The sequence below is a fragment of the Sander lucioperca genome, chromosome 5 (assembly GCF_008315115.2).
Source record: "Sander lucioperca isolate FBNREF2018 chromosome 5, SLUC_FBN_1.2, whole genome shotgun sequence".
Lineage (NCBI taxonomy): Eukaryota > Metazoa > Chordata > Actinopteri > Perciformes > Percidae > Sander > Sander lucioperca.
Window position 1 is genome coordinate 8743673 of NC_050177.1, and position 22173 is coordinate 8765845.

The following is a 22173-nucleotide window of genomic DNA, read 5'->3' on the forward strand; positions in this document are numbered from 1 at the left end:
TGCTAAGCAGAAGCAAACATAGAGGGAGATACGTGTGCAGACAGAGCTCGTTGTGTTTGCCTTTGTTCACCCACTATTTATTCCCCCATCATTTAATTATACCTCAGCAAAGCCAAGTGCTACATGCCATCAATCTCAATCAATCAATTAGCCAACTAAACAAGCCATGCTCAGACATTCGTTCACTCTCAATTTCCCCATTGTGCTAATTACACTTAAACATGTCATTCCAAATTAAAATTGAACATTTAAATGGATTAGCATTATCTAACTGAAACATCACTGCTTCGACATTCATGCATTCATGTTGCACTGACAGCTGGCACAGCCCAACAGCAAATGTCTTGTACCTGCTTTGAATTCAGTTTCAAGAGTTTCTTTTTTTTAAAATAAATATAGAGAAAATCACATAATTTGTCATGCTTCAAAAATACTATAGGCAGGTTTTTTTTTTATTTATTTTTTTTAATGGTCCTTGAGGGAAGCATTATATTTCAATGACTGTATGGGTAAGGGAGAAGCTTGTCTGGTTTGTAAGGTTAAACGATTCCCATTAAAGTTTGAATAATGTAATTGACCTTTTTACCTGGGATGGATCACTTAAAGTAATGGGAAATGGTGTCACCGACAGAATTATGATGACAGAATTGATTATGGTAATGAACTAGGTATTTTTCCTCGAAATGCCTATCAATTTGTCAAATCACTAACATCCACGTGTTCAGCTGGAAATCCTAACAGGGGCCCCCGAGCCTGTCGCTGTCAGTCATTTAAAAGGTTTCCCACCTCTATCTGTACCACAGTGCTTGTGTCAGTCACTGATGGGAGCTCAGATTGCTGCTGCTGCTGCTGCTGCTGCTGCACATCTATGTAGGTACAGTATTTTTTGCCTCCAATCGAGATCTTTCGTCTTTGGGAGTTTGACAAGTATCAGCAGCTCAGGATAGAGTGAATAGGTCCAATCCAGCTAATGTATTCAGCACGTGTAAACAGGGGGTGGGGTGGGGGGTGTGAATTTGACAAGAACAAGTTAATGAATTCTGCCGCCTTCGTGTCCGTGCTGGACGGGACTACAAAGTGAAACCACGTTTTTTTTTTTTTTTTTTTGATCAAGTCACAACAGCACAGCACTTTAAACATTGATATCTTTTTTATTAAGACAAGTACTCTTCTGATTTTTTTTTTGTTTTCTTTTGTAAAAATGTTGGTGTGAACCAATACAAAATATGCATGGTCAAATGAGAAACATCCTCTTCACTACACAAAAGAAAGAAGAAAAAAAAAGTCAACTGGGTAACAAGAGAAATTTAAAATGAAACAACAAAAACAACCAACCCCCGCCCCCCCTCCCTCCCTCCCTCCTCTCCCTCCCCAGGCTTCAAACATAAGTTCCATCCAAATATCCAAGACGTGTTACAGATCATTCATAAAACTTTATGTCACAGTAAATACATCATCTTTTCATCTATGAAAATGTATGCATGGATTGACTGAATGCTTGATTGACTGTCTGTGGTCACATCCTATAATTACTAAATAACCGATACTGTATGAGCAAAGTGTTAAGGAGGTGAAAGAAGTTTCATGAACGTCATCGTGAATTTGTTGACACTGACTGTACATCATTTTTGTCTGCTTAACAAATCTAGTTTTCTTTCTTTGTGAACTAGGTCTATGCAAAATAATATTTAACGTTTACTGTAACAGTGCACCATATTAAGAACACATAAACATGTACAAATGAGAAAAGAAACATGTACATCTTGGTGGTTTCCTCACTGTTTGAATAGCTGTGGTACTACAGTATATACTTGGGGCCTTTAATTTGCATTCTACCTGAGATGCAAAAAAACACAACTATTAACACTCATGAACCTGAGAGAGTGAAAACAAACATACTTAATATCAAATATTTAAAACAAATGAACACAATGGGATTAGAACGATGCTTCCGACAATCTGTTTACGTTCCTCGATTTTAGTCATTTTTTTTTTTTATAACCACTGAAGATAAATATCAAACCTCAAAATAAAACAATTCATGCACATAGCCTAACTGTTTCCATGACACCACAACTCTAAAATAGTGGAGAAAAAAAAAAAAAGTACTTTTATTGGAGCTCATTATAGCTTCTAGTACTTTATTCCTCTCTGATATTACTAGCGAGCCTTGTCCTTGAAGATATCCAAATAAATAACAAACGGAGTGAAGCGGAGAAAATAATTATGGCCAAATTGAAATTGTTTTGCGATCACAAATTAAGACAATAAATACTACATCCTGGCATACGACATTCTAGTCAGTGGAAGCTGCCAAACCACCCTGATAAACAAAGAAATACTGTTTTTTTTTTGTTTTTTTTTGTTTTTTTACTCATTTCATCTTTTTTTTTTTTTACGCTCCAGGTCGTAATCCTGATGCAAGTCTATGGTGCGTGAATACAGACAACCTGGATGAGTGTTGGCCCTGTAAGTTAGAAAGGACAGAAATATACAATATAGACTGTAAGAGTGTACGTGAGGATACTGTACGATACTAACCATATGCCTCAAAATCAAAGAAGGCACTAAATTAAGTCCTTCAGTCTTCTCCTATATAATAAGTATCAAGAGGTGGGTTTAAGGCAGTGGTTATCCTTTTTTCATATTACATTTACATATATATTTTTTTTGTCTTATTCAGGCAATGCAATGAAATCACTCACTAATTACCAAACAGGTTTTTACTCTTCTAACTGTGACTCAGAGGCATAAAGCATGCATGGTGTGCACACTACGTCTCTGTCTGCGGGCGCAGGATCTTCTGATTTGTGATAGTAGGGGGGGAAAAAAACTATTTGGAAAAGTAGACGGCTGCTGTGTGAAGGTTTGAGGCTGCAGGATGACAGTAAGAAAATTATCTTTGCCAAACCAAGTCTAAAGCTCTATGCAAATCTTTGATAACTTGTGAGGCCAAGAGTCCTTACAAGTTATCAAAGACAGCCCAAAGGTAAAATGTCTTTACAAGACAGCAAGGAAATACTGTATAAGTAATTCATGTTTGCAGTGATTGAATGTCTTTTATACTTGATTATGGGCAAGGGCGAGAAAGTATGTGTAGCAAGGATTTCTAAGGCCAGGAAAACCACCTGCTACCCGTATTCACGTGTACGTACTGTAGTTTGACGACTTATTAATCACTGAAAAGAAACTTTGCTATTGAAAGTATTACAATATGTCTTCCCTTTAACAATCAAATAAAAATATAAAACCTTGAAAAATAAAATAAACCAAGGCTCTGGAAACATTTCCAGTTAAATGGTCAATGTACGAATTATCAGATGAAAAAATCAATTATTTAAAGAGGAGCACTCTGCACAGTGGACTTTCAGCCTTTGCTGTACAAGTAATATTCACTGTATATACTATGCACACACTCACTAGTTATTATATTTGGTCCAGGGTCGACCGTGTGGGTGGTATGAAAATGTAAAGAATTTGTACGTTTTAAACCAAAAGCACACACAGCAGGCTGTATCAATATCCAACAAATTATACATTTTATTAAGATTTTAAGATCAATGCAGCAGGAAGAGTTGCTCTTTTAGGTATGTCCCATTTGCTCAAAGTAAAGTCTGACCCTAAAACCCACATAATGTCTACCAACAGATAGTCTTTTGGCTCTGTACTTGTTAGACATTTTCAGCCATGTTTTTGGTCCAACCATGAAAAGGATGAAAAGAAAAATAATTCTGACAAAAATAGCTACGACTCTGGAAGCAGGCGATGTTTTTTAAAGGAGTAGTTCGACATTTTGGGAAATTCACTTATTTGCTTTCTCTAGAGTTAAATTAGAAGATTGAGGAAAAGATCTTCTCCTCGCTCACATTTCCTAAAATGTCGAACTCTTCCTTTTTTAAGATTGTATTTCAGAACCGTTTAGCGAATGACAACAACGAAAAACAAAAGAAAGCAGATGACGGTAAATGTTATCCTGTATTTACTGCTGTCCTATTAATCGGCAGAAAAAAAACAACCTGATACAGAGTTTGAAAAAAAAATAATTCAGATTTTCTCTGTAGAACTTTAACTCTATATCACGGCACATACTGTAAGACAGCTGTTAGGATGTCGGACTGGACTCCACAATACCCCTAAAGAAATACTAAACTGACCTCACATCTACTAATCGTCAGGTTTTGTTGAAACCAGCGAGGGACCGTTGTACTTTTTCAGTTTGATGTGAAATGGTACTTCACAGCACTCCTACTTCACTTTCAGGAACAAATACATTCTATGATGAGCATGATTACTCACAGCTGTTTACATTAGTAATCAAAAAGAATTCAATTTCAATTCAAAAGAAAGGGGGGTGAGCGAAGTCTGCGCTGAAAATATGTCGGAAACAATCTATGATGAATTTGAAGGGGCCGTTGGACTTTGACCCAGCAGGGGGAAATGTGTTGACACTGTGTTCCAGTTACTGAACTCTGGAGATTACTCAACAACAACAAAAGAGAAAGCGTGTATGAGCTGGCTCCTCAGATCTGGGTACATGAGCTAAAAGCTACCTGCAGCACACATAGACAAACACAAGGCCCATGTAATCCCCGAAAGCCAAATGCAACAAAGGATCAGGTGGAGTACATTGAAGAAAAAAACAAAATCAAATCCAACAAGCATGTGAAGGGGGGAGAAAAACGTCAAAATCAAGAAAAGAAATAGAACAAGGCACAAAATTGTCTGTAAAATAATTGAACTGTACAGAATAGGCCCCCGGCAGTCCAGAAAGGGTCGGATAGGAGACTCAGCAACACCGCTTCCTACCACTTGGCCATGCCAGTCCTACTTTCAACTTTCTTCTCTTCCTCTTTAAATCTCGCCCTCCCTGCCCCCAAGCCTTCTCGTAACCAATCAGAGTTAGACATAATGCTCCTTCAGCACCACCTCCATCAGCATCCCCACCCGTCTCTCCTGGCCTGTCCAGTTTAGATATAGTACTCCTTCTTCTCGTCTGTGTTGTTGTGTCCGCCCTCCGCATTGATGATGGCCGTGTCTGCATCGGCTGCGTCGTCCGCCCCTTTGGCTTCGTGTGTGAAGTAAGTTCCTGCAAAAGTACAGACAAATAAGCCCCACACACCTCCTCCACCTCTTGCGCACTCCAATCCTATTGCGCTCCACTTGCAACAATAAAAAGCACTCAAACTCAAAGATGTGTTCATGATCAAGTATGATTGCACTGCGGATGCCTTACCTTTGTGTCTGGCAAAGTATCGACCAAGCACAATGAGTGCACAGAGGATGGCAAACATCACCACGGCAACCACACCTCCAATGACAGCGTGGTCAATTTTCTGCGGTGCCCCCTCGCTGGCTCTGGAGTCTAAAAAAACGGGGACAATAACCGTAAATAATTTTATGATCAGTAAACCGTCTCAGCCGGTCACTAATACCTTCACACAGACGTGGACCACACTGGAAGCTGAGGCCATTAAGTCATTAGGCTGCCAAAATAAACAAAATTGTTTTTATTTTAAATTTTTTACCAAAAGCATTTAAGCATGACCTAACCAAAGAGGAAACGCTTGAATAGGCTTTTGAAAAAAAATGCCAGCTTATGTTGTTTACCAATAAAAAAGTTAGGTTATACCACAGCACAAAGTTGGTCCTTGGAGATGGCAAATGATTCAGAATTTGTAACTAAACATTCCACAAATAGGCTATTAAACCATTTAGTTCCTTCATACTGACAAATCATGCAAACCACTGCCAATAGTTCAGCTTGATGATACCCAGAATGAGGCTTTTTACTAACTGAAATGTTTAATTTGTTGAACTGTAACGTGAACTAATAAAACCTAAAGATTCTAAATGGGTGCCAGTTTATTTCTGTCGCAGCCCAAGAAAGAGGTCGGAGAGGCACTGGAGTATAACGTGTGTGATGCCTCGCATCATGACATGGACCCAACTAATCGATGATGAAATTCATTGGCAAGTATTTTTATAATTCATTTTAATTGATTTATTTCCTCAGGCAAGAAAGTAAAATATTTCTCTAATAAAACAAAAAAAAGCATTACTTTAACATGTTTAAAATGAAGTCTCTTTAAGTCATAAATCATACATTTGTGATGTTCTACTGTCGAAGCAGGCTCGTTTTCAGTTCTTCATATAGCTGAAATGGCTGCTCGAGCCCCTTGAGTGAGCAATGTTGAAAAATGTTTTAAGACAGTTATTTCACCATGAAACAGTAGACACTGTCTGCAATTTCATCGCGAGTTCACACACTGTAAAATACATTGTGATTTAAGAGGCCATTTCTGGAAGTTATAGAGCTCAATCATCAGAAATAGACACAAGTCTGGAGATAAATTGGCGCCCGGAGTCCCCATGCAGAGAAATACGTGGCTGCCTCAGGTGTCACAGAGTATCACTGTCTAGCATTTAGCCAGATTTATCTGTGCACCACAGTAGAACAAGGCAAAATCTGAAGCTTTTAAATTTCCAGTCTCAGAATAGTTCAGAGGCATTTATCAATAGTCTATATCTGTGCACATTTGGACTGATGGAGGACTGGCAGGCGAGGGAATGGCTGCACTGTTCTTTGCTGCATGAGAGAGCAGCTCAATTTTCCATCACTCTCACTAGTCATGCTCTGAACTTGAATGATTTTGATAAAAAACGAGCGGAGAGCGCAGAATTTCTCAACATTGTGAGGGCATTATAAGTCGAGTCGAGGGTTCTAAGACAAGTGACATGTTCACATCTCAACCTAAAAAAACCAACAACACTTTGTTCAATTCAGCACGAGGACGTCTTGGAAGGGGATGTGCATTTGAACTAATTAATGAGAAAAGTTGTGTTTCAGTTGAGCGCCCACTTAAAAATGGACTGGCCTTCATGGAGCGCGGCGTTGCTGTGCGTCGGTGTATGTGAAGGGATGTGCAAGGTGCCGTTTGTTTACTGTATTGGCGATGTCAGATAACACAGCTCGTTCCCCCCGCGGAGAGGGAACGGCCCATTCTCCATGTTAATGAACATTCACCACTAAATGGACTGTACACAGTCCTGTCTCCTCCCTCAACCCCACACCTTCCTGCCCTCACCTTGCTCCCCGCTGTCTTCTGTTTGACACATCCGCAGGGAAACATGCAGGGTCTCGGCCGCCTCTGCACATCGAGGGAGAGTTTTATTTAACAGGTAGAAAAATTCGCCCAGGTTAAGCACCGAGACTATCACAAAAATGTCAAACTGAAAAACCCATAACACCTACAGTATCAACAGTTATGGTTGGTTGCATATCATGTTGCCTGCATTAAGTACACTACTGAACACTGGTTTTCTGTTTGTCAGTTCTGTATTTATTACAAGGGAGGGCCACAAAAACACGATCTCAACTTCAATATAAATATCGCTGTTGTGCTCATTTTCATTCATTTTGCGTTGGTGCTGCAGAGATTATTAAACGTTACATAATGCAATACAATACAGAGGTCTAAAGCGCACTGTAAGCTGATTTAAAATGTAAAGGTCACTATCATGAGGTGAACTACTGTGATAAAAGTTTTATAACATTCCGTGGCTGAAAAAGATTTTCATAAGTCTGAAAATGTGATTAAAGTTATGTCAGATTTACAATTTGTTTTATCAAAGTCTACGTTACCAACTGGTTGTACGTAGTTTGGTAGATGGAGATTTTTACCAGGCAGGCAGGGTCTAACAAAAATATGTAACTGGTTCTATTATGGGAAATGTAGGATCCAGTGTTTTTGGAGGTTAACCTTTTAAGGACTAAAAGTCATGATATTTCAGTGTCTGCTGCATCATTTTCACCTTTTGTTTTTCTTTATCTAATGACTAATTTAGTTTTTTTTTTTTTTTTTTTCATGCCAAACATCTGGCCAATCCCACATGGGATAACAAGACATTGCTATTTTACTAAGCTTAGGCTACATCTTCTGGTAATACACAAAAAAAACAAAGAGCAAAAAATGACCACGTTATAAAGTACTTATTCTATATTCTTTCAAATAACACGTCAAATCAAAGAATGAATGAAAGCTACTGCTACCTACTTTCTGTACAGTTTATTCAGTTTTTTTTCTTCTCATCTCCCAGGCTTTCTCCAAGTAACTAGCTGATCTAAATGTTTCATCCAATCAATGAATGTTTTTAACTTAATAAACGCTGAAGAAGGCCACGAGATGTTTACCTTGCAAGGCAGCCGGATTCTCGATACTACAAGATCACACAACCGATCACGTATTACACAAGCGTCTTCAAGTAATATGCGTCTTAACTACCAGCTCACTGAACCAATCGGCGTCCAGTAAAGGAGCTACTAGCAGCTACGGGCGTGGTTTAGGTGTGTGCGACGGCCGCGACTGTTCGTTTAAAACGACAATGGCGGACGTGATAGACAGATGGTTCATTCAATCACCTGCCAGGTATTTTTGTGCCTGCTCTTTCCCAAACAGTTTCCAATGACAGCTTGGTTCGGTGCAACAAACCATCTGGCGCGTCGGGTTAATGGGATGTGGCTAAAGCTTGTTTAGTCCAAAACCAAATGGGCTGCATTTTATATGGTGCATGCTTTCAAAGTGCTGTAGAATTCAAACACATTGACCATGGGGACCAATTGCGTTTCAACGTCTTGAACAGGGGGAGCAGACGATCGAACCCCAAACCCTAACCTAACCATATTGGGTGATCCACCCCTAAATCGGTCACCTGTGAGTCCTCCAACGTCATGCATCATGAAGTGCAGGACTATCCTTTTTATGTTGCTGTGAGATATTATTTTGCTCCCAAGGTGGACCAAATAACGGGAACATCCTACAATATTATCACAACAACAACAGCACAAACTTCATGTTAAGTTGAATCGACACTTCCATGGGCTGTTTGTTCTGGTCTGGCGTTTTTTGTAGCAGGTGTTCATGTTATTTTGTCCACTTACTGCATTTGGGTAACAAAGTGAAAAGGGAGGTTTAGGGCTACTGTAGTCTTGCATTGCCAGACCTTCCTCCACAGTGCTGCAGAGGAGGGTCTGGCTAGTCCACACAGCATTCGGGGATGGGAGAAAAACGTGTTCTGATTTATTGGCATTTCTTTAACCCAATCGCAATTTTCTTGGTGCCATACGGCGCAACGGCGCTTTTGCAAAATGGACTCGGGAAGGAACTTGTTTTGGTGGAACATGTGTACGTTCAAAAGTTGTTTTAGTCATGCAACAGAAAACTCAGATTGGACAGATAGTCTAGCTAGCTGTCTGGATTTACCCTGCAGAGATCTGAGGAGCTGACCTCAACAAGAACTGATTTTCTTCATTACTATCATTCCTCCCTCTTCCTGTGTAGATTAGTTTGTCATTCAGTGCTCTAACACACCCAGGATCAAGAGTGTGAGTCCCTTCAGGCCGTCCATTTTCAATATAATGCATAGTTAATACAACACTATGCGTAGAAGAGAAACCTCCAAATGACAGACAGTGTTATTACAGCAGCCTTTGTGGCCTCACACTTGAAATGAGTAGAATTTGATTATGTCTGTAATGTGGCTGGTGTCCATACCGCCGGCACAGCTCTACTCATGGCTCCATGGGGGAGTGCTGACATGCCAACACCGGCTTCCTGACAGGATGTGCACAGCCGTTGGGATTTATGGGGGAATAAAGAGGATTTGCAACTGATGCCTGTGTCTGCGCGGTGGTGAAATCTGCTCCGCTGAACTCGCAGTACCACATGTTTTACAGTCACCTTTCCCGTCTCTGTATTGGAATGACTAATTGCCGTGCTGGTCAGCAACAGAGCATCTAATAAGACTATCTGTCAGCTGGAGATCAGAGCTGCGAGCTTGTCACCAGGGTGATAACATGGAACATAATTTTAGTTTTCCCGTCTTTTTTTTCTTCTTTTAATACTTTTCTGCTCACATAACGAGGCATGTCACACACACATGTGCTAACTCACACACACACACACACACACACACACACAAACGCATTACAATTTATAGATGTAATTACATTGATATAATGGAAACAATGACTCTCTTGCGTTGGAAGAGCAAAGCTGTCAATTGCACTGAATAGACTCTGACAGTAACCTTTTCCAGGACAGTGGCAGGACAATCGGGCATTGCTGCAGAATCAACTTGAGCACCGTCAATAGCCATTTTGCAGCATTAAACTGCTATGGTCCGTGGCTTTTGTATTTGTTGCTGTTTGAAAAGGAAATGAACGTAATGAGATGAGCTTACATGGGCAATCTCCCCCAAATCATTATTCGTGTTGCTGTTGTAGCAGACCATCAACAGAGCACAATATTGTCCTCAGTTGAATTCCAATGCCAGTGCTCGCTCGCTAAATAGATTCTCTCAGTCCTTTGTAATAACCCAAAGAGCGTTTTGAAGATGTGCAAATACAGCCGTGACATTTAACGGCGTTGCTGAAATACAAGTGAAGGTCCAACTACAACTAATAAAATGGCAATTGGATGGAAATTGTGACAGCGAACTTGAACTCCCTGGTGACGGGTAATTGTATTTTTTGATACTGGCAAACTTCTCGGGACAAAAGACGGTAGCACCCATCTCCACTTCATACTTTTCCTTCAACGTGTTTTCCCCGCAGTGGAGCTCAAGGCTAAGAAAAAGGTTGCCAAAATAATAAAAAAAAATCCCTGCTCTCTCCGCAAAGTTGCTCGCAGTAACGTGCACATAACATTCAATCATCAAATCCAAAAAGCAGAGTTCTCAAAATGATTTACTATACCGCTTCATGAAAAAAACAATAATACTGCAGTGAAACACTCTTTTAACTTCAGGGTGGTCTGGCATTGCTAACCTATTCCCTGGAGACCAATTAAAATGGACCATTGCAATATTTTCTTTCTTTAATAACTGTTTAAAAGAAAAGAGAGGAAAACCTCAGGTCAGGAAAAAACTTTTCAACTGGGAATCCGAGTAAACAAATGTGAGAGGGGAAAAAAAAAAAAAGTCATTAGCATTTCTAAATGATTCTTTAATTTTTCCAATGAAATTCTTCAAATAGAAATGATACATGTGAGAGTTAGAACAACGCTGGTAAATATTGAATGGCTAGTTAAATACTGAATCCACTCATAACGGTCTTTGTTGAAGTCAGTAGCGTACGTGGAGTTGAAGCTTGAATCCCAAGACTTAACAGCAGTGGAAACCTGCCAGCACCTTACATGTACAGTACCAGTGCTGAGGGAGGACAGAGCAAACATGTATGAAAACCTGCCAGAAATGGATTCCTAATATACCATCTGGTGCAAAATCACACGATTTACTCATTTTAAGAAAAAAATCCATGTTTGTCAGAACAAAGAAAAGGGATTAACCCTGAAGTGATATATGTATTCTGTGCACCGCATGTTTGAGTCATAAGGATCTACAAATCCCTGACGGCATAGCCAAGCAAGCAATAAAAACTAATGTTATGGTTCGTAGTATTATCAAGTCTTAAGGGTGCAGTATATAGAGGCCAAACTCCCGTTCATGTGTGGTGTAATGTTTGCTTGCAAAGCTCTTATTGGCAGTTAATTTACAACTTGTACTATCCATAAAGCAGAAGACCTGAGAAAACCCCCCCGTAACTCATCACAACCCAAAGCCTCTGTGATGTTTAGTTTTTATTTTTCCTTTTTAGATTATTCAGCAGAGGTCCTACTGCAGCATGCTAAACAACAATATACCCTGGACTGCAGATCTGCAGAAACATCTTTTTAATCAAGTCTACGACAAAGTCTTTCCTCTGGCTCCTCTCAACAAGCTGGGGGGGGGGTGGGGGGGGTGGGGGGGGCTTACTGAAGGCTTAGCCAGGATATCATGTCCCTGCCTTGGATCATCTCTGAGCATCTGACGAGCTGGAGCATTATCGCCACAGACTCTCTCTATTCCTTTAGAGCTGGGGATTCTGGGTAAATTCTGCCCTGTTCCGCAAAAAGAAATACAGACACCGACAAAGAACATTTTGAACACTCTGCGTCCTTCATACTAAAATTCACGATGTATTTCTCAAACAGCTGCATAGATCTGTGTTTGGTGTATCAAGTATTTAGATCAGTGAGAGAGAAGGTCACGCATAATTGTCAACAAAGACGTCAACTAAAAGCTTTCGCTTTAGTGTAAATACGCAATAAAAGCACATGGAGAGAAACAAGGTCTGATAACGTTCAAACACATGGAAGAAATGTTCCTCTGACAGGATGACTTATCTCTCCCTTGAGGTCTACGCACACGGGCACGCACACACACACACACACACACACACACACACACACACACACACACACACACACATTCTCTGCATCTTTTAAGTCACTGAAAGACATGACAATATGAACTCTTGTGAAACTTTCTGAACATGCAGCAGAGAAGACAAACTACTGTGGGATTCTGTGCTTTAACGTCGCCCACCGCACAAAACCATATCTCGGCCTTGAACTGACGCTTTGGATTGCAAGGCAACAACAAAGCTACTTAACCAGAGAAGCGAAAATCCAGCAAGTGAAATCATAGCATTTTTTTTTTATTATTTATGAACCACAAAACGACAGGCAGGGGTTCTGACAATATTCAGAAACCCTTTTTCATGTGTTTTCCATACCACAGGGAAAATAGTGTGCACCTGCTGCTTATGTTGATTACTGAATGACAGCAACTTGAGATCTTAGTGTATTCATTTAAGCTCATCCCAGTCCTATAGCGCACTGGAAAAATCCTAGGTGGAGCTATCAAATTACAGCACAAAATATGTTACAAGGTGTGATTTAGAAATTCAAAACAGGTATATTATTACACCTGCCAACACTAACAACTATATACTGCATGTGTATTATTACCTTTGTCTTTCAGATGGATTACGGAAATCTAGTGGCCCGATTTCCGTGACACTTTGTGGAAGGGCGTAGCATGGGCCAAGGAAGAGCCCATTACATTTTGGAGTGGATCTGAGTCATGGGGCAGATACACAAATTATTTTTCACGTGCATTAGGAACCAATGGCGTGGCTTGACCTTCCCCCTAGGTGGGGCTACGACTTTATAGGTAGCTCTGTGTGTTTTAGTCATCTACGGTATGCTAAGGTTTGCAGCTGCGACCTGGGCATACCAGAAACTCAGCGATGACGTTCAGATGGTGTGTTTCATTTATTTTTGTGGTTGGTTATTATGGTATATGTATAGTATGATCGTTACACAGCGTCACCCTCAAATAATGCATTATGTAACATAACAACTGCTGGTTCATCTGGTAAATGGGTAGGAGTCACGATGGCGGTAACATGTGGCTGTCTTTGAGTATCTATCTCCTTGCTGTGCAGTGGTTGATGATATGGAGGGCATATTATGTGCTGTGCTTGGTTTTGCCTTGCACTAAAGCTGTTGTGTGTCTACAGACACAGTGAGTAGGGACAGAGCCTGAAGTACTTTAATCATTAGAACTTTACTCCTTTTTGCATTTCTTGGTTGTTCAGTCACCTGCCGGTTTGTGAGTTGTTGAGCCTGTGCTGGTCTGCTAGTAGTAGCTTTGAGGACTTTTGTATCCTGGATTTGTTTTTAATGTCTGTATGTGTCTTTAGCGGTAATAAGACCATGTATTTGATACTTGCATTGCTACTTTTTAACATTATTGCTACCTGACTAAACTTTGACATAAACCAGTCTGATTCACTCAACATCCTCTGATCTTAACTATTAGTCAAAATAATTCATATTATATATGTATTATTAGGAATAAAATCATAAATTAGGGTTATTGGCCATAATTAAAAAATGTGACAACAAAAACGTTAGGGGAAAAAGCACCCAAAAAAGTTAAATTTTCAATTTTGACACAGAAGGACAACAAGTTCATGGTTGACGGTTAGATAACACAAGGGTTAATGTGGACGCAGCCTTTTGAATCTGCACATGCTTTTTGTGTAATCTGTGGGAGTGTGCCTATGTTCCTACAGCCCTATGTTCCTACATTTCTGAGAATTTTTTTTTCACTGAAAATTAGGCCCTATTTTCCCACAGCCCCATGTTCCCACATTTCTAAGATTTTTTTTCAAAATTAGGCCCCATGTTCCCACAGTCCCCACATTTCTAAGATTTTTTTTCCCAAAATTAGGCCGTGTTCCCACATTTCCTTTTTCATAAATTTGTATCAGATTTTATCCCCCTTTCTCCCAATTTGGTAGCCAATTACACCCAACCTATTATCCAGTAGCAATGGACTACAGGTGGAATGTAACCCTAACCCTAACCCTAACATAGGGCCTAATTTTAAGAAACATAACATAGGGCTTCATTTTCATTGAAAAAACATTCTTAGAAATGTGGGAACATAGGGCTGTGGGACCATTGGGCTGTGGGACCATTGGGCTGTGGGACCATAGGGCTGTGGGACCATTGGGCTGTGGGACCATTGGGCTGACCCCATCTGTACATATTTGCCCTTTATGTGAAATCTTTTCAATTTAGAAGTACGTAAATTAATGCACAGCTGAGATGATCAGGCTTCAAGCACTGCACAACCATATTTTGACATAATTCTAATAGTTTTGGGAATATATCCAGACATATTACGCTTGGAGGTTTTTTATATTCTAGAGAATAGGACTTTTGGCCTTGGCGGATAGCGTGGCGTGTCCTTCTAGTTTGTTTATTTTATTGGATCCCCATTAGCTTCTGCTATAGCAGTCGCTAATCTTCCCGAGGTCCACACATTTAAATGGCCAAATAAAACATTTAATGGAACCAAGGTCCAAATAAAAACTAAAATTTAAATACATAAACTGATCCCTGTAACACAGTCATCAATAAGTCAAAAAAATTGTTCAAATGACCACATATAATATAAACAAAATCAAAAAGTGCTCCAAGCTAGAACAGCTTCATGGCTGAAACTAATAGGCCTAATCCAAAAACTACAACCAGATTTAAGTACACAGCAATCCGTAAAAGTCAGATAAGAAGACATCTACATGTATACTAAGTGATTATTTTTTTACTTACATCTGTAATGTGTGAGCAATTGGTAGTTATGATCAGTTAACAAACGCACAAAATTATTCTTTTTTTTTATCAAGAACTCTTCAATCTATATGTGACAATAACTGAAATGTATGCATAAAGATTTACTGATTGGACCTTCAAAATCAGGATACAATAGACCTCAACAGTCCCGCCCACAGCCGACTCCGGAAGTAAAAATCCCATTGATTTTCTCCATAAGGATTTAGAATATCAGTCATAATGTCTAAACCATCCGAGGTAGACTGACCCCGAGCTACGTGGTTGTGAAACGAAGGTTTCTGCTCCTGTAGCAGCTAGAAGTCTGTATGAAATCAACCTTGTTTTAAGAAAAACATGCTTTATCCGCGATTTAATGGAGAAAAACTACACTACCCACAATCCTAAGCGTAACAGCAACGTCTCTGATTGGTCCAACTCGCTGTTACCATAGAAACGTTTACCGTACCCGCGAAACCGCGAACGGCTAGAGCGAGCTTCTACCATTGAAGTCTATGATAGTTTCTGTACACGGTCTTGTACCTTTCCCTTTTTTGTCGTTTTCAAAATGTCTTTTTTGCACCGAATCAAATGTGTTATGTAGCTGGTTGGCTTGGTTCCAGACTTAAAACTATATATGTAAGCAATTTTCAAAACGTCAATGAAACAATTGAATGGGGAAAAACACTTCCGGAGACAGAGCCGAAAAAAAGTGGGCAGTCACTGTTGAGCTCTATAGTAGTACCGTGGCTGCTGATCACAGCAGAAAATCGCAGCTGGTGGTGGAGGTGGCTGTGCACATTCACACTTGTGTTATAATGACTGAGTAAGAAATCGTGCTGTATACTTTCTTATTGAGGGAAATGCTATACTGTGCTGTTATGCTGATTAAGGTATTGCAAAGCAATCTGCCGTAAGCCAGCTTACCATTGCCTATGTGACAGGGCATTTAGAAGAGTAGTGAACTGCAAGAAAGCTCAATTACATCTCCCCAGCATGTACTGCATAAATCACCGTAAATCCTCTTTCAAGCCTGTCTTTCGAAAATTACTGGAATGTTACAGCAGAAAACACGGAGAGGGCTTCATCTGTGTAACTCAGAGGAGAGGAGCTTAGGGGAAAAGATGCAGAGTAATGCACACTTCCGCAAAAAAGCCACTTCCTGTTTGCCTGAGCCACACTTAGAGAGAGTCAGAGAGCTAAAATGAGGCTGTAACCATGCAGCATGATCACCGGCATACTGCTGATAACTTTATTTGAGAGAGAGAAAGGGGGGAAAAACAGTGGCTTGGATAGGAGTTTCAAACATGAGGTAATTTAAAACATGCACTGGAGAAAAGTTCTGTCACAGTGACCAAAGCAACAACAAACAACCCATGAGACCTCACAAATATGAACACAGGCAGTGCCATTTATTTGACCATTGACCCTATTTTCTTTTAAATAAATTAATACATAATGCACAAACACATTATTGAAAAGTATTTTATTTGATCAAATTTTGATTTGTATTAATGAATAATATCTAAAAGCTACCACATTAGAATAGTGGAACTTTTGATGCAGTCTCACACTGAGTTTCAAACTTATTATGTGTGTATTGCCAATCCACATTTTTAAGACTGTATGAAATGCAGAGTGGCCATGACAAAAGGGCCAAAGTTGCCGTATCTCTAAAGCAGCTATTGATAAACCGATCTATTCTTTAAGGATAGTTTTTGTATCGAAATGTCACATTCTGGCATATCCAAATGTCAACTCCCAAGGTTGCCTCGCCATCTGTCTAGCCTTAGCGGTGCTTTAGAAATAATAGTGAATATTTTTTTCTTTCTTTTTTTTTTTTTTAATGGTTAATATTAAAATATTTTTTTGCAACAGAGCTTAATCAAAGTATAAAATAGATGCCAAAAGGTTGCTCTGCTATAAACACCCAAAATGAACTGCCTTTAATTCATTTCATATTTCTTTGAGAAAACGGTTATTGATGTTTTTTGGCCTCGCAAAGACGAGATGTGACTGGCATTTGTAGGGGAGATGTAAAGGGCATTATAATTTGATGGATGGGCCGGTTGAGATGTAGCTGCAGATGCTCATGAGATAGCAGAACAGCAAAGCAGAGTGTCTACGTTTTCTCAGATCAAACATGTGACTGCAAAGGGCTATGACGTCTCTGACAGCCGTGCGCTGCCTGTCCTTAGTGTCACCTATCAGCAGCGCTATCTGATTAAAACTGGCCATCCACAGTCTCCCTTAGCCTTAGGTACTGGCCCTCATTCTTTTTTACTTGATCACGCGTGCATGCAAGCTCACACACACACACACACACACACACACACACACACACACACACACACACACACACACGATTGCTGAGAGGGACAGTAGTGGGGGCATACAGTACCTTGCGTGTTGACGGGGTTGGTGGTGGGTGTGGGGATAGTAGTGGGAGCATCTAGATGAAAAGAGTAAAAAAAAAAAAAGAACATGTATAAGAAATAAAGGAAGTCAAGAGTAAAGAAATAGACAAAAGTCATTATAAATAGATGAAGAGCTGTGCTATAAAAAATCATAACATAGCTTCTGGGGTGAGTTAATTTTTTAGGGACTAAAGCAGGATTTATGGTTCGGCGGAGACTTCACGCAGAGATTTTGCCGTAGCCTACCTAAGTGGCCTGAAGTTTACTTGTCTGTTGGTGTGTGCGTCCATCTCTTTAAGAGAATAGCAGGGCCGGCGTGTGTGTGCATGTGGAGTGTGTGGTAGAACGAGTGAGAGAGTGACAGCGATTAGCTTCGGAGCGAGTACCGTCTCTAGAGGCGTAGTGAGAGAAACAAAGTGTCTCCCCTGTGCTTTCTGACCACGGTGGGAAATCTGTAACAGGAAAAGTTAACCCACTCCTTGATTTCATGTTGTTTATGGAACCCTGAAATGAGTAGGGGGATGCCAGGGCCAAGCCATGTGCATCGCCGTGACATGTAGTTACATTTTGTGAGAGGTGCACGTCAGGCTACGGCGTAGGGTCCGCATCTCCACATACCTACGTACGTAGCCACGGCACCAATGTAACGCAGAAGCATGAATTGGCCTTAAGAGCCCGTGATACCACAGCATTGCATTTAGCTTAATGCTAACATTAGCATGCTAACAATGTCAATGCTAACATGCTGTTGTTTAGTAGGTATAATTTTTATCATTGTCACCATGTTAGCTTAGCGTGTTAGCATGCTAACATTTGCACTTGAGCACTAAACGCAAAGTGCAGCTAAGGCTGAAGGGAATGCCATTAATTTTGAGGCAAACAAAGGTTTGTGCCAATCCATTCAAAAGTTGCCCACTTAACACCAGGAATGTCAACGTCTAGGTGGTGCTAGAGCAAAAGCTGGGGGATCCCCGAAATCATTAGCCTATATCCTCTGGGAACCATTCATCAAAGTGGTGGACCGACCTACAGACCAACCTACAGACCGTCATTGCCATCCACAGAGCCGTGCCTGCTAGCCTTATAGCTATTTCACTGGGCTGGGGTTGTATTATATTAAATTATGTTAAGCTATTGTATTTCTGTTTTTGATACATTTTCTAATTAACTATGAATAATAATTCCTGGCAATCATGGAAAGGTATTGATATTTTCCACAGTCTCTCGCAATAATTAAGTCAAACTGCAAATTAAACCACTCTGGTGGTCTCCCGCTGCAGCACAGCAGAGCCCCGAGCAGCATCCTTCGCCCCACACTGTACTGATTAGGCCTGTCACTAACCTCCAAACAAAATAATCAGAAAGATAAAATGGAGGGCAATTCAGGTATGCTACGGTACTAAGGAGGGCTGAAAGCTTCCTCATCAGGGGAATATATGCCTGGTGCAGGGGAAAGATAGCACGACCCCTTGCTGTGGGAGAGTCGCAGCAGGGGAAATTGGCTGGCTGTCTCCATGCCTTTACTGTCTGCACTCCATCAAAAAACAGCAGCGGGAGACCACATACTCCCAAACTAATGATAAAACATCAAGGACAGCATAATGTTGCCGCCGGGGATGGAGTGTATGGCGGAGGTGGTGTTGATGGTGGTAGGGGGGTATCGGGGTATCAGGGAGAGATTCTCTTCTGACAGTATTTGAAGAGGGGGGTGGCCAAGATTTCTTTCCCTGTGACCGAAGGCAGTCTGATAGCTGAAATGTCAGTGTCTGGAAGAGGGAAATTGGCCATTCAGGGAAGAGGGTCTTCACAAAGGCTGGGATAGGATGTGGCACATATAATATCCAGGCGAACAAGAATTCTCCATGGGCAATTTCCAGGCTGGATGACTCTGGGCTCAGCATTATGGGGGCTGAAATATGAATGTATTTTGGAGAGGCCATATTTTCAGGGAGCATTTGTATCAGTGAGGAATTTGATATGAGAAAATTGAACCATAAAGTGAAACAATGTAGGAGAAATTGTTTACCCGTGCCTGCTTAAACCTGCCTGCCAACACAACAGCAGGGACGAGATTTAGCTTTTCTTTTGTTTGTCTGTTTTCACTTGCTTAAAAGTTACGATTACATGAAGTCTCATAGAGGTTTTCTTTGAAAACAAGGGGCAAATATCGGTAAAAGAGGTTGTTGTAGAGTAGCTAATCAAATTGATATTATGAAAAACTAATGTACAAGCTGACGTGTTGAAAGTTGTTCATCACTATGTTGCACGTTTGATGAAATCAGTGTGAATCACAAGGACAGTTTCACAACAGACATTCATAAGAACATGGAGACCCATGAGCCCTGTCTACTCATGCTGTGTCAAAACCCAGATGAAGCCCGAATTTCCAGTGGCTTGTGAATCTTTGACTTCTTGTCCATGGAAGAATTATAGTTCAAAAGTGTGGGCTAAATCGTGGTGGTAATAGCAGCATTGTTCACCTGCCAACAGGCAGTTTGTGTGACTTATATCACCAGGTCACCTGTGAGAGAGACAGGCCTCTCTCTGGTCAGCTCTCTCCCACACCACACACCAGCCAGGGGGCACAATTCACAGCAGACACACCCACGTGGAGAACAGAATGACAAGCCTCTTTCTTAGCCTTTCGACCAGCCACATACAATACACGCACCACAATAGGACTTGATTTGATGGGGATTTACATCGGCCTCACACCTGTCCGGGCTGTCACACAGTGAAAAGTCATTAGTCTTTTTTTGAAATAGGAAGAGCCCGAAGAACTAGCAGCAGTAGAGGGTGGCAGCAGTATGAAAGAGAATTGATGGAAAATTCAGCTTGGCTCTATCAATATTTCTTACAAGCAAATATTTATCAAGAACAAAACAACTCATTAAAATAAAGCTATTTGTTGCATGCAGTGGGTTAGACAAAATTAGTTTTTTTTTGACAGGTGTGTGATGCTTTAACAGGAGCAAGAGCTCATAAATAAAAAAAATAAAAGAAACAGTAAAAAATGCCAGATAAAAGAAGAAACTGGTAATTTTGTTAGAAAAATGTGAAGTTAGTGAGCGGGATAACAGTGGTGGACAGATTGAAGTCCTGCTTTGCTATTGAGAAGTTAAACCAAAATAGCCCAAGTTCCTCATGCTAAGACCAATATGCTGCAGAAACACACACTAATGTAACCACTGTAGAAAGCATGATTAGTCTGGGCCAACAAACTCTCACATGGACCACAACATGATTTTGCCTGGCATTAAATCCTCCAGAAAAGAGGCGAGGGAGTCTCAGACATAATTATACGCGTTTATTAGCACCTTTGACCAATCTCCTGTGTCTCATTATAGCGAGCTGGAGTCATAGCGCCTCCAACGCTTGTACACCAGAGAAACTGTGTTTAATGGAAATTGGTAAAATATGTGGATAGGAAGTTACTAATTGAAGACGTCAAAGCCAAAGGCACAAATTCTAATAGCAAATATACTCTAGGTAGAAAGGATAGTTGTCTTTTATTCTGGACCAGAGAACATTTGCCTCCCATTGCTTTTCATTCATTCATGCACGTGTTAGGGGTGCAGCATGGAGCTGCTGTATTTTACAGCATTACACACATCATTCATGAGCTCTTAAATGCCCACAGGCACTTCAGCGAAAACTATAAGAATATTATATTATAACTTTAAAGATCTGTGTTTGAGAATAACATAACGTTCATCAAAAAAAACAACAAAAAAAAAACACGATCTGAAAGAAAGCACGGTAAATCTGTTTCAAGGGAATTTTTGCACAACAATTAGGAATTTAGTTGTGATAGCTTGAATAAGTCTGCCTTGGGTAAGCCATTTTCCGGCATACGCTGTCCCTTTTTGTTTGGAAGTGATCATTATGGCCCATTGGGAACAAGCAGGTGTCATCATCTGCCTGGCAGAGCACAATGATGAATAACCATGGGGCGGCAGAGTTGTGAGAGTCACAGGGAAAGCTATGTCACAGCGACAAAGTCACACATGTCAGATGTATGCCTGTGTAAAAATATGTCCGTTACTTTAACTGCATGACTAAAAACTGGACTACCAGTGTTCTCTGAATGCTTTGAACCTGACAGATTTGGATTAGTGAGGTCCTTGTGTTTATAAAACATTCATAAACCCTACATGGGTAGTTCATGTAGACAAGTTTCCAGGTGTAGAAATTCAGTTCCAGGTTTATTCTTACATAAAACTGCATTAGTCCTGCACCCACAGCACTCCCTATTTTCCTTCTTTAATTTCTCTTGCCTCTGACAGGTTTTCAGATACCTCTGCCCAAGACCTTATCCCTCCATTAAAATCCTATTCACTGCTTGCCCCACAATTGATGGAATGGCGTTGACGTTTAAACTATTACGAATGCATTTATTTCCACAAATTTTTCAGTTACTGCCATAAACATTTGCCAGCCAGACAAAAAAAAAAACCAATGTTAAATTGCTGTTTTTTTTCCACGAACAGTTCATGGCTGTCAACACGAACTAAACAAGCAGACTGAGTATAATCAAAACAACATCGCTATTCTGAAACCTGCAGTTCCTCACAATTCACAATATTCACAGCTTTGCTGTTATTATTTATAGTCTATGCTTTTAGCATAGTCTGGATAAACAGCAGTACATTGCCAGGATAAGCCTAACAAGAGAGGGCTTTGCCCTTCCCCTGCTGCTATCTGTGTGTCAAAATCTCTTCGCCAAGGGAAACCACAAGAACAACCCCCGATTC

General features: G+C 40.4%; 1 protein-coding gene across 3 annotated transcripts in view; it reads right to left on the reverse strand.

Moving 5' to 3' along the window:
* Positions 1–2365: 2365 nt before the first annotated feature.
* The window catches only part of cadm1b (cell adhesion molecule 1b), a 166425-nt gene continuing 146617 nt past the window's right edge, over positions 2366–22173 (reverse strand). For 2 of the 3 annotated variants that reach the window (XM_031296388.2, XM_031296389.2), the window contains 3 exons: positions 17404–17454; positions 5234–5362; positions 2366–5086 (listed from right to left, as the gene is read on the reverse strand). In XM_031296388.2, the coding sequence (XP_031152248.1) occupies positions 4968–5086; positions 5234–5362; positions 17404–17454 (299 nt within the window). In that variant the 3' untranslated portion in view covers positions 2366–4967. The remainder of the gene's footprint in view (positions 5087–5233; positions 5363–17403; positions 17455–22173) is intronic. The other variant, XM_031296390.2, reaches the window with a different exon arrangement.